Consider the following 14,971-nt stretch of genomic DNA (forward strand, 5'->3'; position numbering starts at 1 on the left):
ACTCGAATATTTCTGTGTGTGCAAAAACCCACGGAAAAATTCGAATACCCATGGAAAAATATTTTTCTGACGGTGTACCATCAGAAAATAACACACAGAAATAGAATGACAGAAAAATCGAATTTTTCTGTGGGTTCACTGTCAGAAACAATTTTTCTATGGGTCTCACACGCACAGAAAAATTGTGTTCGCCCAGATTAAAAACTAATTTTTCTGTGTGTTAATCCACATAGAAAAAAGAAATAAACGCACAGAAAAACACATGTTTTTTTTCTGTCGGTCTAGGTGAACTCACAGAAAAATTTATTTCGCCCAGATTAAAAAAAATATTTCTGTGTAGCCAGCCTCACAGGAAAAAAGAGTTAAACACACACAAAAAATTATTTTAAAACAATAGCAACAGCGTATTAAAATATATATTTTTCATACAGTACTTTCTGTGCATGACCAACAAGGTTTCATTCAAATAATACACAAATCAGTAGTTCACCATAAATGGAGTCAACACTTATATCAAAAATAGACGACGATAGGCTGCCTCCGCCTGCTCGTTGCCTGCCTGAGCTTGAGCCTGACCTCGGGGACAGGAGAACGCCACTGGAGCTCTGCATTGCCAGCAGCAGCCCAGTCACAAGAAGCGCGCACAATGTATTCTGAGTTCATTCAGGCTCGCGTGATGTGATTTACCTCGGTCTGAGACTCCGTCAGGAGCGAGACGACGGCTTTTGTCATGCCCAGCCTGCTCATGCTAAGAACCTTCAATCAAAGACAGGCAATACATATCAGCAGACGAGAGGATGGTAAGCCAGACAACATGGAACAGAGGAATGGTGGTGGTGGTGAGCGAACCTTCACTTGCAGCTGGAGAAATTTGATGTATTCGATGATCTCTTCAAGAATGGATGCCTTGTCAGTCTGCACAGGATAAACGTAGGTTTCAGAAACTGATGTACTACATTCGACTGTTCTTTGACAAGAAATAGTCGAAGAGGATGCAATCGAGTACCCTGTTGGAGTTTGGAACGAGCTCCTGTAAGTTCTTTAGTTGAAATTTTTTTCTGGCAAAAAAAAAACATTTATCCACTTGAATCTTCAGCATGGAATGGATTTTGTTACTTTTAACTTCGATTATTTTTCCCTTCTAGCTTTCTATTATTTTATCACACTTCCAAGTGCATTTTTATATATCAGTTTCCATATTAACATTTATTGTTGTTATTATTTTTGTATTCATCCTATAGAAGGAAAATTTGTACTCCCTCTTGTCCCTGTCAAAAGGAAAATTTGAACAGGGACATAGGTTAAGAATTTACAAATTGACAGATCCAGAAAAGAAATGACATGAATTCCCCCTCCTATTCAATTAATTTGGCTGAAAGCTTAGAGTTGAAAGTATGTTTGGGTGTTATGCACAAATCCTTAGGACACAACAAAATAAACAAGGGAAAAAGAGGGTAACAAGCATCTAAATTAGGCACAAGCCTTATAATTTAGGATTAAAAAGAAAAACCAATACAGTTTGGAAATTGGCAGGATAGAATAATTATATACCTAAACAAAAGAATGTGCTATGCATTACTTCAAATGGATTAACTAGTTGCACAATACTATAGCTAATGCATCTTTTCTATTTAGTAAGTGAAAATAAAAGAAATGCTTGAAAATTAAAGTATAAAAATGGAAGGTTAAGATAATTATAAAGCATATTACGTTATGATTCACTATCTTATTTGATACCTCCTACCAAAACATAATAAAAGAAACATGAGTCATAATCTAGTAGATTTATTGATCAATTCAACGGTTCATCCCAAATATATAAAAAATGACAATTTTCCTTAGCATACAGGTGATGAACTGTCAATAACTCAAAGAATAGAATGCATTTTAATCCTATAAAGAATACTCGGTACAAATAACCTCTCTGCAGTCAATACACATGCTTCAGGCCAATAGGAAGAAGTACCTCAGATGGGTGTGTAGTGAGAAAGAATCCGACAGTAGGTGCAAACTCATTCCCATGCCTAAAAGTGTTCAGATTTTGGACAAATGGTCAGTGCACTATATCATTCTCTATTAAATGAAGACATGGCATCACAGATAAGGACATCAGAACACATTGCAAATGGAAGTAAACCAAATGGAGCATGCACACAAATACTCAACCATTTCACACAAATACTTTTAGATGTCAAATTGCAAACCTAAGTACAACAGCATGACACACTAGACTGCATGGTTTATATCAGCAATGCTTGTATCAGCACATCTACCATACACTAAGAAAAACACTAAAGACAACTATGATACAAATCAGAGAGCATCCTATTGAAGTCAAATGTTGAGAGAATCACACTTTGAGGTGCTACGCCAATTAGCGATTTCACAAAAAAAACATCCAAATTATTCCTAAGAAATAAGGGATTTCAGCAGGATAGGCATGTAGACACATAAGCATAGTAGTATTGTCAATCTAACATACTCTTGCAAGTGAATAAAATAAGTTTCTAAACAGGCCATTTGACATTGCTAACCACCTTGCAAGTGAATCATACATATTCAAATCAGATTGTTATATGGAAATAAAATAAGCTCATATTTATCAAGTGCAAGCAGTCGGTTCTTACTACTGATTTTACAGTTTATAGTCCTATCAATAATGCCTACTTTCAATGCAATTCAGAGCCAAGGATAATGCTTGTTTAGTTCACAGTTTGAGCAGATATCAGTCAAGAAAATTATTGTTGTCTTTGCCAACCTCTAAGGATTTTATAAAATGTACTCAAATCATGAAACCTACTCTTAATAATGTTCCAGATCTATATGATTGGCTATAGCTCGCTGGAACCCTAGATCCAGGAGGAGGAGGGCCTACCTCGTTGGGGTCACCGCGCCACTAGATCCGCACCGCCGCCACGCCGGTCTTGCCGCACCAGGGCCTGTCTGTGCCAGCGCTGCCGTGCCTGGGGTCGCTGTGCTGGGCCACCACGCCAAGGGCCTCCCGTCGCCGTCCATGCCGCGTCCGTGCCGCCACGCCGCCAGGAAAGGAGGGGGCGCTGGATCCGGCGAGGGGGGTGCCGGGGAAGGAGGGGCCACCGGGGAAAGGAGGGGGCGCCGGGGAAAGGAGGGCCACCGAGGAAAGGAGGGGTGGCGGATCCGGCGAGGGAGCCGTCGGGAAAAGGAGGGGCGGCGGATCCGGCGAGGGGGCCGGCGCCGGCGGGGGGAGGGGTGCTGGGGGCCGGGAGGAGAGGGGGCGCTGGGGGCCGGGAGGAGAGGGGAAGAGGCTGCGTCGGCGGGGGGAGGGGCGCTGGGGGCCGGGAGGAGAGGGGGCGCTCCGGCGGGGGGAGGGGCGCTGGGGGCAGGAGGAGAGGGGAAGAGGGGGCGCTCGCGGGTGTTTGGGGGCAGCGGCTGGTGGGTTAAAGTTAGCACTTCTTTGTTTTTTTTATTTATTTTATTAATAACATTTTTCTGTGCGTGTATATATTTTTTCTGTGCGTTTTTAAAAAACCGACAGAATAAATTGCATTTTTCTGTGAGTTCTTATTTTTCCGTGTGTCTATTGTCACGCACAGAAAAATCATACAATTATTCTGTGATTTTTCGTATTTTTGTTAGGATATTTTGGAACCAACAGAATAATCATAATTTTTCTATGCGTACCGAAAAAACGCACAGAAAAATTCATCACCCATAGAAATATTCGAGTTTCCAGTAGTGTATAGTTTTAGCCATGCAAATACTAGAAGAACGAAGATGCAAGCATAGAAAATAATTATTAACCTACTATCATATCATATCAAGAAAAAGAATAAAGAATCCAATAGCTATCAATGTACAAGCTAGCAACATCTCCAAATCCATATAAAACCAGGAATGAGAATACTGTAAAAAACCAGAAAAAATTGTGCCACAATTTTTTATGCATATTAATCAACAAGCAAACTGGACTACTGGAGCTAGCAAAAAGATCAAGAATGGGCCACAATTTTTTATGCAGATTAATCGACGTTCTCACCATGCATTGATGTCCTCCCAGAAAAATACCTCCTCGCGGTCATGTCATGGAAGCCACGAGCGATCCGAGTATATATAAGCATGTAGTCACCAGTTGCTGGATCTTCATCGTCCACATACGGCAAAAAAATGCAGAAATAAAATCAAGATGCGGCTTTGATGTCCTCTAGAAGCCCTAAAAAACAGGCAGTCGTATAAAAAGCAATGATAACAGTAAGAAAGTATGCGAGCAACACACAAGCATGAGTTCTTACGGACTGATCCATACCTAGGAGCAGCAAGCACACTTAACGATTAAATTGAGCCTATAATTGAGTACGCACGGATTAGAGGAAAAACAAGAAAATAAGAAATAGAAGCTTGCAATTGGTGACAACTGCATGCTTCTTCCTAAACTGCATGGAAACCTTGTCGCTGGATTACCAAACTCACACCTGCATGCTTCTACCTAAAACTGGGCGCATAGAAACCTTGCCGCTAGATTACCGAACTAGTAGACGCATCAACATTGCATAAACATGTATTCGCATAAAACATGCTTGCTTGCATTGCTAGCTGTTCGTATATATTGATAAAAACAGTTGCACAAAGGCATAAAAATTATAAAAATAGTGACACACATGCATAAGATCCTTTAGTGGCTTGAGCAGATTAAAAAAATCGAGAAATAAACACATGCAAAAAATCGGAGGACCCTCACATAGTCACATTCATCCGCGTCGTGGGGCGCCACGTGGGGTGGGTAGTCGTCGCCGAGGGGTGGACTGCACCGCCACCAGGGATGCCGCGGCCGGGTGGACGGGAGACATTGCCTCTCCTGTGCGATTCTGTATAGAAACATGCTTTAGTAGGTGCAAAAATCTTACAACAGCAAGAAAGGCATAGAAACGTGTTTTAGCAGGTGCAGAATCCTTACAACGGCAAGAAAAGGCATAGAAAGGCGTTTTAGCATGCGCAAAAACCTATTGATGAAATTGGTGAAATTAATATCAGCTACATTAAAAATCATGGCCAAAAACCCAGGAGCAGGCCTAACATGCTTCCCCTAAATCGTTGAGTGGACGCATAGAAATTAAACACAGTAAGTAGAATTCAAACATTTCACTCAAGTATAACGAACAGCTTCTAAACAGAAATCCATGTATAAAACATACAAATTTTTTATTCTAATCAGGTCGATCTCAAAACACAGTTTCACCGTGCGTAGAAAATTATGCATGCAACCATAGTAACCAAAAGAAAAGCAAAAAAAGAAATTTTTAGAACTAGTGGCCGGCATCCCTGCAAACAATTTAATTCACAATTTGTATTCAAATCACATAGAACCCTGAACTGCATATAAACCTTGCCGCTACACTACCGGAATGCACAGGTTTGTCATGTGTCCACAGCACACGGCGAAGACAAAAAAAAAACACTCGGCAAAGACTTTGCCGAGTGTTGCACTCGGCAAACACAGACTCAGCAAAGCTGTCTTTGCCGAGTGTTTTTTATCGAGCACTCGGCAAACACGTTGCCCAGTGCTAAATTCAACACTCGACAAAAAATATTTCAAAAAATATAAAAAAAACCATTGTCGTCCGCCCGCGGCTCGCCCCGCCGCCGCCACCACCAGTCTTCTTCTCCACGACAGCTTCTTCCCCAACTCCCATGGTGACCAAGTGGGCACCGGCCGCGCACCTTGCCGTTGGGGACCATGCCGGCCTTGCCTCTGCAGGCAGGCAAGTCCACGCTACATCGGAGGTAAAGAGTGAAGGTTGGAGTCACGGTTGGAGGCCAACACCAAATGTTCCGCACCGTCGGAGGTCCTGTTTGAGACAGATAGATCGAATCGAATCAAATCCGTCTAGAGAGGCAAAGACAGAGAAGGTTGGACTCACAATTCGTGGGCACACCAACTGATCCGACGCATTCGAGGTCGCGTGCACCAAAGGGTGCTCCCATTTCGCTCCCCTGCCGTTCTTGAACCTGGGGTGGAGTTCCGTGGCCGGGAGCATGGATGCGTCAGGAGAGGGAAGGACAGAGGTAAAGGCGGAGTGGACGGCCGACGAAGAGGCGTCGGGCGACGCGAGGGGGGGGGGGGCCAGGCGCTGCGGGGGCCACCGGCGAGGGTCGCTCGCACCGCACCGCGCCGCGACGGGAGGCGGGCACCGCCGGCGCGCGTCCGTGCGGCTGCGCTACGTCGCACAACCAGAGAGTGGCGCCGGGCCGTCCGCCTGAAACACGCGGGGGCGGATGCGCCTAGCGCCTCCCGCTGTGGCGGGGATTTTTTGGTGGGCGTCGGTGGGTCTGGATAAGGGATAAGGCCGTCGATGGGTCTGGGGAAAGGATAAGGCCGAGCGAAGGAAGCAGGTGGGGCGCAGCGGCCGCACGGGAGCGTGGCGGGCATCCAGCGCAGGAAGAAAGGATCGGACGGCCAGGGATGGTTTAATGTGGATGAACTGGATTCTAAGTCTGTGAGACGAAGCGGTACTGTAGCTATCATCTAAGTTTGCCGAGTATCAGATCACGACACTCGGCAAACTTATCTTTGCCGAGTGTCTACACTCGGTAAACTTATCTTTGTCGAGTGCCTATCTTTTGTCGAGTGTTTTCTTTCTCGTGTGTCGAGTGTCAAACTTTGCCGAGTGTTTTTTTCCTCTTTTGTCGAGTTTTATTATTTTGCTGAGTGTTTTTGTTACATCACTTGGCAAAGAGCTTCTTTACCGAGTGCCCGATAAAATACACTCGACGGCAAACACCGAGTTTCCGGTAGTGCTAGAAGAAACAAGAAGCAAGCATGCTCCATGGACATTTCATCATGCATGCATAGCAGACATATATATTTGACCACTAGAAACTACTAGTAGGGACAACAAGAGGAAAACTGTTTTCCTACTCGCCTGCATAGGCAGATCCATATCTGCACGTACATGGCTACCAGAAGATCCTCAGCAATCAGTGATGCCTGCAGCCAACAATCAGAAGAAAAATAATGTTCTACAAGCTATATATACGTTCGAGAGGATAGGAACAAAATCGAGGAAAAAAAACTGAGCAGCTACGTACTGCGATTCGATCAATACTGGACTAATCGACGGTGGCGGAGCAATCTCGTGGCCCTGCCCCTGCTGCATGAATGCCACCGTGATCTGCTGCTACTTGTTGGGAACCGGCCGACTAACGCAGGCCACACATCGCCGCCTGGCCGGGCCGTCGCCGTCTGTTCCGCACGCGGGGAGGAAGAGCGGACGCGGGGGGACATCTGGCCGCGCCGACGCCGGGTTGCCGCCGCGGGCCAGGATGGGGAGGGGGCGCCGGGATCGAGCGCCGCCGGCCCTCTGCAGTGCGGCATCAAGTGCCGCCGGCGGCTGCACCTCCCCGAGCGGGCCCCGTTGGCCCACGCGCGGCCGGGCGCGCTGCTGCCATCCGCCGCACGGGGTTGCCACGCAGTCGCCGCGGGAACGGCCGCACAGCCGCCGGATGGAGAAGGCGCTGCCTGGGAAGGAGCGCCGCTCGAGGCCGCAGCAGCGCGTTGTGGATGAGGTGTCGCCAGCGCGCCTTTGGCGCGACCCGTGGGAGCACACCGTCGTAGCCTCGCGTCGCCGTGGTGGGGAAGGCCGCCGCACGCCACAGCTCCCCTACGCGCCTGTGGCCCGCGTGCCCGCTGCCCGCACGCCCGCGCGACCTTGGCTCGCGCCGCCGCGTGCCTATGGTGGCCACGCCGTCGCCGGGGGATGGGCTGCTCGTTGCGAGGAGAGGGGAGCCAGGTCGACGCCGCTTCCCGTCGCCAGATCCGGCGGCGCCTGGCTCCAGGGGGCGGCCTAGGAGAATATATAGGGCTAGGAAGGTAGGCCTGGCGGGCTGCTGGATGCCGGTTTAGGCTGGTGAGCTCACAATAACAGAATATACAAAAAAAAAAAAAAAAACCCCCCCCCTCTCTCTATCTATATATATATATAGGGAGAGGCTATTCAGTAGCTGGCTACAAAATAAGTTATTCTGTAGACAATTCCATTTACTATAATTTTATATATTAATTTACCATAATGTCAATACATATTTACGATAGTTGGGTTACTATAACATATGGGGATATTTACCATAACGTTATATTAAACCACTTAGTAAGGAGTTACTATAATCTCGTAAATTAACATAGTAATTATCGTAACTCAAAGTGGCTACAGAATAAGTTATTCTATGGCCAGCTACAGAATAGTAGTTCTACAACATAACTTATTCTGTAATTACTTTGAGTTACGATAACTACTATGTTAATTTATGAGATTATAGTAACTCCTTACTAAGTGGTTTACTATAACATTACATATGGTAAATATCTCCATGTGTTATAGTAACCCAACTATATATATATATATATATATATATATATATATATATATATATATATATATATATATATATATATATATATATATATATATATAGGAAGAGGCTATTCAGTAGCCGGCTACAAAATAAGTTATTCTGTAGCCACTTCCATTTACTATAATTTTATATACTAATTTACCATAATGTCAATACATATTTACGATAGTTGGGTTACTATAATATATGGGGATATTTACCATAATGTTATATTAAACCACTTAGTAAGGAGTTACTATAATCTCGTAAATTAACATAGTAATTATCGTAACTCAAAGTGGCTACAGAATAAGTTATTCTGTAGCCAGCTACAGGATAGTAATTCTATATATATATATATATATATATATATATATATATATATATATATATATATATATATATATATATATATATTATAGAAATGCACCCAGGTGCAATATAGCAAAACAATATATATTGTTTTGCTATATTGCACCTGGGTGCATTCTGTGCACAGAATTCACCCAGGCCAACCGGTGCGCCTAGTCCGTGCAACCGGCTGAATCAGCCCACTATCCGAGCACGCCTCCCACACGTGAACTGCCCACTATCCGAGCGCGCCTCCCACACGTGAACTGTCACTCCGAAAAATATCATGCGTGCGTCCTAGTTAATTTGTATCATTCACCTACCATGCACAGCCACGTTGCATATAAATTCCACCAGACTGTATGCATGTGTTGATGGAATCTTTTGTGGGTTAGATTCTTTGAAATAAATTTTTTCTTAAACCGTAACCCCAATTAGCAAGCTGTTTGTTGCATCTTACTCAAAAAATATGATTAACAAAACTAGATCCAATATGGATATATTTTATTATTTTTACAACGAGTTGCATCTCTGTGTGTTACTGATTGCAACTCCGTATACTACCGAGTTGCAACTAGTTATAACTTTATGTACCTTTTGCATCTGGTCTTTATAACCAGATTCAGTTACAATTCAGAGTTGGTATCATATCTGATTGTAACGAGAGTAACAATTGGGTTGCAACTGGTTATATGTACAACTATGTAGTAACCGGCTCTGTACAGAATGCACCCAGGTCGGTAAGCGAGTCAGAGCGAACCAACCAGTATGCATGCACCCGAGACATCCAATAGCTAATTTGCTACTTCTCACCACTCATGGTTAGCCAGGTGCAACAAATACAACTAGCAGCCAGCATGCATGCATGGATGAAATCTTTTGTGAGTTTGATTCTTTGAAATAAATTTTCTCCTAAACTGTAACCCCGATTAACAAACCGTTTGCTACATCTTACTCAAAAAATGTGCTTAACAAAACTAGATCCAATATTGATATATTTTATTATCTTTACAACGCGTTGCACCTCTGTGCGTTAATGATTGCAACTATGTAGCAATTGGTATACAACGGAGCTGCAACCAGCCGTCCAGTGGAGTTGCAACTGGCCTACCCAACCGGACTGCAACTGGCTTATCACACGAGTCACAACTGGTCTACCACCAGAGTTGCAAGTTGTGTACGATGGAAGTTGCAATCAGCTGACGGTCTAAGTTGCAACTGGTATACAAACGGAGTTGCAACCAGCCGTCCAAGGGCGTCGCAACTGGCCTACCCAACCAGATTCCAACCGGCCTATGCAGGACCCATCATTGTAATACCCTAAAATTTGCATTATTTTGAAATAGTTAAATTTGATTTATTTATGCAATTATATGTGCATTTCAAATTTAGGAAATAATATTTTTTATGAAATTAAAAGTAAATATAAGGATAGAAACATGTTGATCCATTCATGTTGTAGCATATTTATTTATGTGATGGGTGGTTTTGTTTCAAATGCTAAAAGGTTTTAAAAACCTTTTGAAAATGAGTTTGGAAAATTTATTTGAAAAAAGAAAGGAATTTCTTTCTTTCCTCACTTTCAGCCCTATTGGCCTTTTTCCTTCCCCGCGGTCGCTCGCCCTCTCCTCTTCCCTTCCTAGGCCGGCCCAGCTCAGCCAGGCGGCCGTTGCCGCGCCCCTTCCCTCTCCCTGCCGCTGACAGCCTAGGCCCAGCCGTCAGCACTGCCTCTCACCTCCAGCCATTCTGCGTTGCGCGCCGTCAGGGCGAAATCACCGCTCCACTTCGTGTGGTGGGCGCCTCGTCCGCGTCCTCGGTCTCTACAAAAGAGGGCCAGACCCCATCACGCCCCCCGCTACAGTTTTCTTCTTCTTTGGAGACCGTAGCACCAAACCACAGCAGCAAAGAAGACTGCGAGCTTGCGAGCCGCCATTGTTCGTCATTCATCATCTCCGGTTCATCCCTGCCCCGATTGAAGTCGTGGTGAGCTTCGCCTTGTTCCCCTCCCTCTCTCGATGCCTTCAATTTGTCAAATCGTGGCCTCTAGGGCCTTAGACAAGTGCGTCGGCAAGCTCCTCCTCGCTGTCAGTCATGGCGAGCGCCGCACGAGCCATCCCCCGGCCGTGTTTTGTCTTGAGGTGAACTCGCCATCTTCCCCGCATCTTCCCCGTGGTCTCGGATTGGTGAACCATGGCCCGTAGGGCCTGATCCATTCACGCCGGTGAGCTCCTTGCCGCCAACCATGGCAGTGCCGCCGCGTCGGCTTCGTCTCCGGCGAGTCACCTCCCCTCTCCCCTCCCTGATTTAATCCTAGCCATCCATCACGTGATCAAAGGCCCTGAGTGGCCGATACCCCTTTGCGGGACTTTTTGCTAAAGAGACCCCTGAGTTTGGTCAAATAGAACCCGCAGTCCTCGGCCATTTTTAATTAATTCTGGATTTGATTTATTTTAAATCTTAAATAGTTCATCCTATTTACAGAAATGCCACTGCATTGTTTTGCTTATAAAATCGTCGTTTTAGCTCCAAATCGACCCGTTCAAATTGCGTTAGTTTCATAATTGCATAATCTACGTGTTAGTACCACTATTAACCATGTTTGCAACTTTTAAATTTCATGGTTAGGTTTACTTAATTAATTTGCTATAGGAAATCTTGTTTAAATCATAACTTTCGCGTTTTAGCTCCGTTTTTCATGAACTTCGTGTTGACGTGATCGTAGCGAGACATAGAATCTTTTCATAAACTTTTTAATTTGTTTTCTATACTGCTGGTGTACTGTTCTAACTATAGGATTGTTTGCTTTGCATGAATGTTCCTAAAATGTTGTATGTTGTCGTGTTGGTCGTGTTCAGACGGTGAGGAGAATATTGATGACCAAGAGTTCTTTGATGACCAGCAGGACTAGTAGGTGTTTGCTAACCAAGGCAAGTATAGCATGGGATCTACCTTGATGTCCTATTCACCATTTATTAATTACTCATTTGCATGTGTCAAATTTTGATACCCGTAAGGACATCCTAGTGATTGATTATCCTGTTTCTTGTTCTCCTATGGGTTATATGCATATGGATAGTTTGCTAGCGCTCAACGTAACTATACATGATCTACAATATGAAATAATGGTTCTATGGAACAAAAAGGTAAAATTTGCTTTTAAACAACTGAATTATAGGGCGAAGGAGCAAATAACTTTCGATCATGATGTTCTCGGCCCTCCATAAGGACTTATCTGTCGGCAAAAGCTAGGACTGATAGTGCAACCCTGATGGTCACATGGCTCTGACTTTAGCTCAGTAATAGGACCTTTTCTAGCTTGTTAGAGGTTACCTTTATGGCGCAAAAGGGGCTTGCCACATTGGGTATAGGACTGCCTCGGTTCTTATGTGTATAGCCGCGAAGGATTTGTGCCATAGGAAAGAGGGGTTCCTACATCTGCCTACCAAGGAAACCTAGCAGCCCTAACTTGTTGGAGAAACCTATGAAATAGCTTCATAGTGTACCCCGCCCGCTCACCTTAGCAGTGATATGTGAGTAATTAACCTAGGCATAAGGGAATCACGACTCGCGGTGAATGTGCACAACCTCTATAGAGGATTACAAACTGTTATAACAGCCGTGCTTACGGTCACGAGCGGCCCAGAAAACTCACAGAATAATTGGTTACTTATTGTTGTTTATTTATGATGTTATACGATGATAATATGATCCCAATGATTCTGATATCTGATTATGTGTGTTTAAACGGGAGCTTAAGCATAACTTGATAATAGTTGATGATAAAATCTTGACCTACTAAAAGTTCTAACTGCAGTAAACCAGTGTCATCCTTTTTTGAGCTTTCATAACCCCATGTTAACTTGTTAAGTACGGGAAGACTTATGCTTGTTTACTTTCAATATTTGGATAAAAATCCTGGATGGGTACCAGTTTGCTAGAGGTTGGAGGAGTTAGGCTTGTGATCAACCAGTTAGTTGTCCCTGCGGAGTGGAATCTTCACCCAAAGATTGGAGTTGTCTATCCGCTGTTTGTGCCTAAGGTTATCTCTTCTTTATACTAAGTACTTTATATATTAAGCATTGTCATTTGATATTATCCTTAATTGTAGCTATATGTGAGATTTGACTTCCTAGGCTCACATATAGTGTGTATCTGGTTTTATTCTTGAAATCGGGTGCTACAGGCACGCAATGCACAAAGCTCAGTTGGTACGTGCATGCATTGTAGCAGGCAGAGCTAGCATGCGCTTCTTGGATGCTTGCCACTGGCTTGGCTCTTGTTTAGTTTTGTTCATTGGTTCATCCACGGATTCGCGGTCGTGTACAACTGCTGCCTGGTGTGTTGTAATTGTACTGATCATAGAGATCATATAGATTCCTTGCTCGCATGTTTGATCGATGTAGATGCGTGTGATGCCTGGCCTACCTGCCGAGACTCACCGCATGCATTCCCAGTAGTGTTATTTGCCGCAAGCAACTTCCGTGTGTGCATGCCTCTGTTTTAGTTTTTTTTCCTTTTTCTTTTTATTCCTTTTAGTGAAGTTCTTTCTTTCTCTTTCTCTCACCGAATGCATAATTAGTACGTGAAGTCCTTGAGGATGGCTCAATGCTTTGTGGTGTGGAAATAGAACTACCATTGACACATTTTCCTTGCTCCCTACGGCAAATTTTTTTCTGAGCACACCCATAGCCAACCCAAAAATCTGCCTATGAGCAAGCAACTTTACAAGCAATTTTGTGCTAGCGTCATCTGGTGCACAAGGAATGAAGGAACGTGAGCTGCTGAGCCAACTTGACACAGTTCATTGAAAATGTTTCTGCTACATGCTTGCTTGCTTGTTTACTGTACATGAGTTCATTGAAAATATTTCTGCTAAATAGGCTACAACCAAGTTGCAATTGTGCTGCAGACATGCTTGAAACTCATTGTACAACTTAGATGCAATTACCTACTTTATTTTTTAACAAATACAACCTTCATGGATCTCATTTTGTTAAGCACATTTTTTTCGAAGAACCTACTTCAAACGGATTCAAAAACGGATATGTGGTTTAGGAGATATCACATTTTTTTGAATCGAATCAAGAAAAGATTCCATCCATGCATGCTTGCTGGTGGGTGGGTTGACCTGTGAGGTGGCATCATGTGGTTGGTTGTGTCCATTTAATTTTGCATGCATGAGTGCAGGTTTGGCAGGAAAAATGTGGGGAGGGTCCTGCGGGCGTGCGCTGGCGCGTGGACCGCAGTGTTAGAGAGGGTTTGTGCACTCGTTGCATGGAATGCAACTGGCATATCACACAAGTTGCAACTGGTCTACCACTAGAGTTGTAATTTGTGTATGACTAAAGTTGCAATCGGTTGATGGGCTGAGTTGGAACTGTTATACAAACAGAGCTACAACCAGCTATCTAGGGCAGTTGCAACTGGCCTACCCAACCAGAATGTAACTGGCCTATCACCAAGGTTGTAGTTTGTATAGGACGGAAGTTGCAATCGGTTCAAGGGATGAGTTGCAACTGATGTACAAACGATGCTAAAACTAGCCGTCTAGAGCAGTCGCAACTGGCCTACCCAACAGGAATGCAACGAGCCTATGCAGACACCCAGAATCATGTCCCTGTTGTCAGAATCATACAGTCCTCATGTTCGATATGGTGTAGCTCTAGCTGTTGGAATCTCCTGTGCCGGAACAGGATTGAGTGAAGCCATCACCTTGCTGGAGCCTCTTACATCAGACGTCGTTGACTTTGTATGCCAGGGCGCTCTGATTGCCATGGCAATGGTGATGATCCAGACCAATGAATCTTATGATTCACGTGTTGGAGCATTCAGGCACAAGTTGGAAAAGATCATTCTTGACAAGCACAAGGACACCAAGAACAAAATGGGCACCATACTGGCTTCTGGCATCATGGATGCTGGCAGCAGGAACATCACCATCAAGCTCAAGTCAAACTCAAAGCATGATAGGCTCACTACCATTTAGCCTGTTTGCTGGTTAGTTTTTGGGCTGATAAGCCTGGCTGGTGCTGGTTTATTGTGAGAGAAAAATATTGTACCATGGCAGATAAGCCCTGACTGAAACCAACAAGCGAATAGGCTGCCTATCTTCACCCAGTTCTGGTACTGGTACCCACTCACCTAATTCATCAGCCTTGCCTTCTCCCCGACAGTTGTCATCGGACTCAACTCCCATCTGAAAGTGCCAAAGTTTGAGTAGTCGAAACTGGTTTATTGTCCTAGCTACAATTGGTGG

The 14,971-nt window shown here is 44.3% G+C and overlaps 2 protein-coding genes across 4 annotated transcripts; one reads left to right on the forward strand and one right to left on the reverse strand.

The window, feature by feature from the left end:
• Positions 1-297: 297 nt before the first annotated feature.
• On the reverse strand, positions 298-7,200 carry LOC136542366 (bHLH transcription factor RHL1-like). 3 transcript variants are annotated; one of them, XM_066534758.1, is made up of 9 exons: positions 7,063-7,200; positions 6,897-6,961; positions 4,715-4,841; positions 4,016-4,117; positions 1,967-2,024; positions 1,007-1,058; positions 850-915; positions 688-756; positions 298-605 (listed from the first exon to the last, which is right to left on the reverse strand). In XM_066534758.1, exons 4-9 carry the CDS (start codon positions 4,095-4,097, stop codon positions 459-461), a joined length of 474 nt encoding a protein of 157 aa, XP_066390855.1. In that variant the 5' UTR covers positions 4,098-4,117; positions 4,715-4,841; positions 6,897-6,961; positions 7,063-7,200; the 3' UTR covers positions 298-458. The 3 variants fall into 3 exon arrangements, with proteins under 3 accessions (XP_066390855.1, XP_066390856.1, XP_066390854.1); XM_066534759.1 differs by lacking the exons at positions 4,016-4,117; positions 4,715-4,841; positions 6,897-6,961; positions 7,063-7,200 and adding an exon at positions 2,876-3,145; XM_066534757.1 differs by lacking the exons at positions 1,007-1,058; positions 4,016-4,117; positions 4,715-4,841; positions 6,897-6,961; positions 7,063-7,200 and adding an exon at positions 2,876-3,146.
• Positions 7,201-14,326: 7,126 nt separating this feature from the next.
• LOC136544369 (26S proteasome non-ATPase regulatory subunit 1 homolog B-like) lies at positions 14,327-14,701 on the forward strand. Its single transcript, XM_066536556.1, has one exon. It carries the CDS (start codon positions 14,327-14,329, stop codon positions 14,699-14,701), a length of 375 nt encoding a protein of 124 aa, XP_066392653.1.
• The last annotated feature ends 270 nt before the right edge of the window (positions 14,702-14,971 follow it).

The sequence above is a fragment of the Miscanthus floridulus genome, chromosome 3, assembly GCF_019320115.1.
Source record: "Miscanthus floridulus cultivar M001 chromosome 3, ASM1932011v1, whole genome shotgun sequence".
In the NCBI taxonomy this organism is placed as follows: domain Eukaryota; kingdom Viridiplantae; phylum Streptophyta; class Magnoliopsida; order Poales; family Poaceae; genus Miscanthus; species Miscanthus floridulus.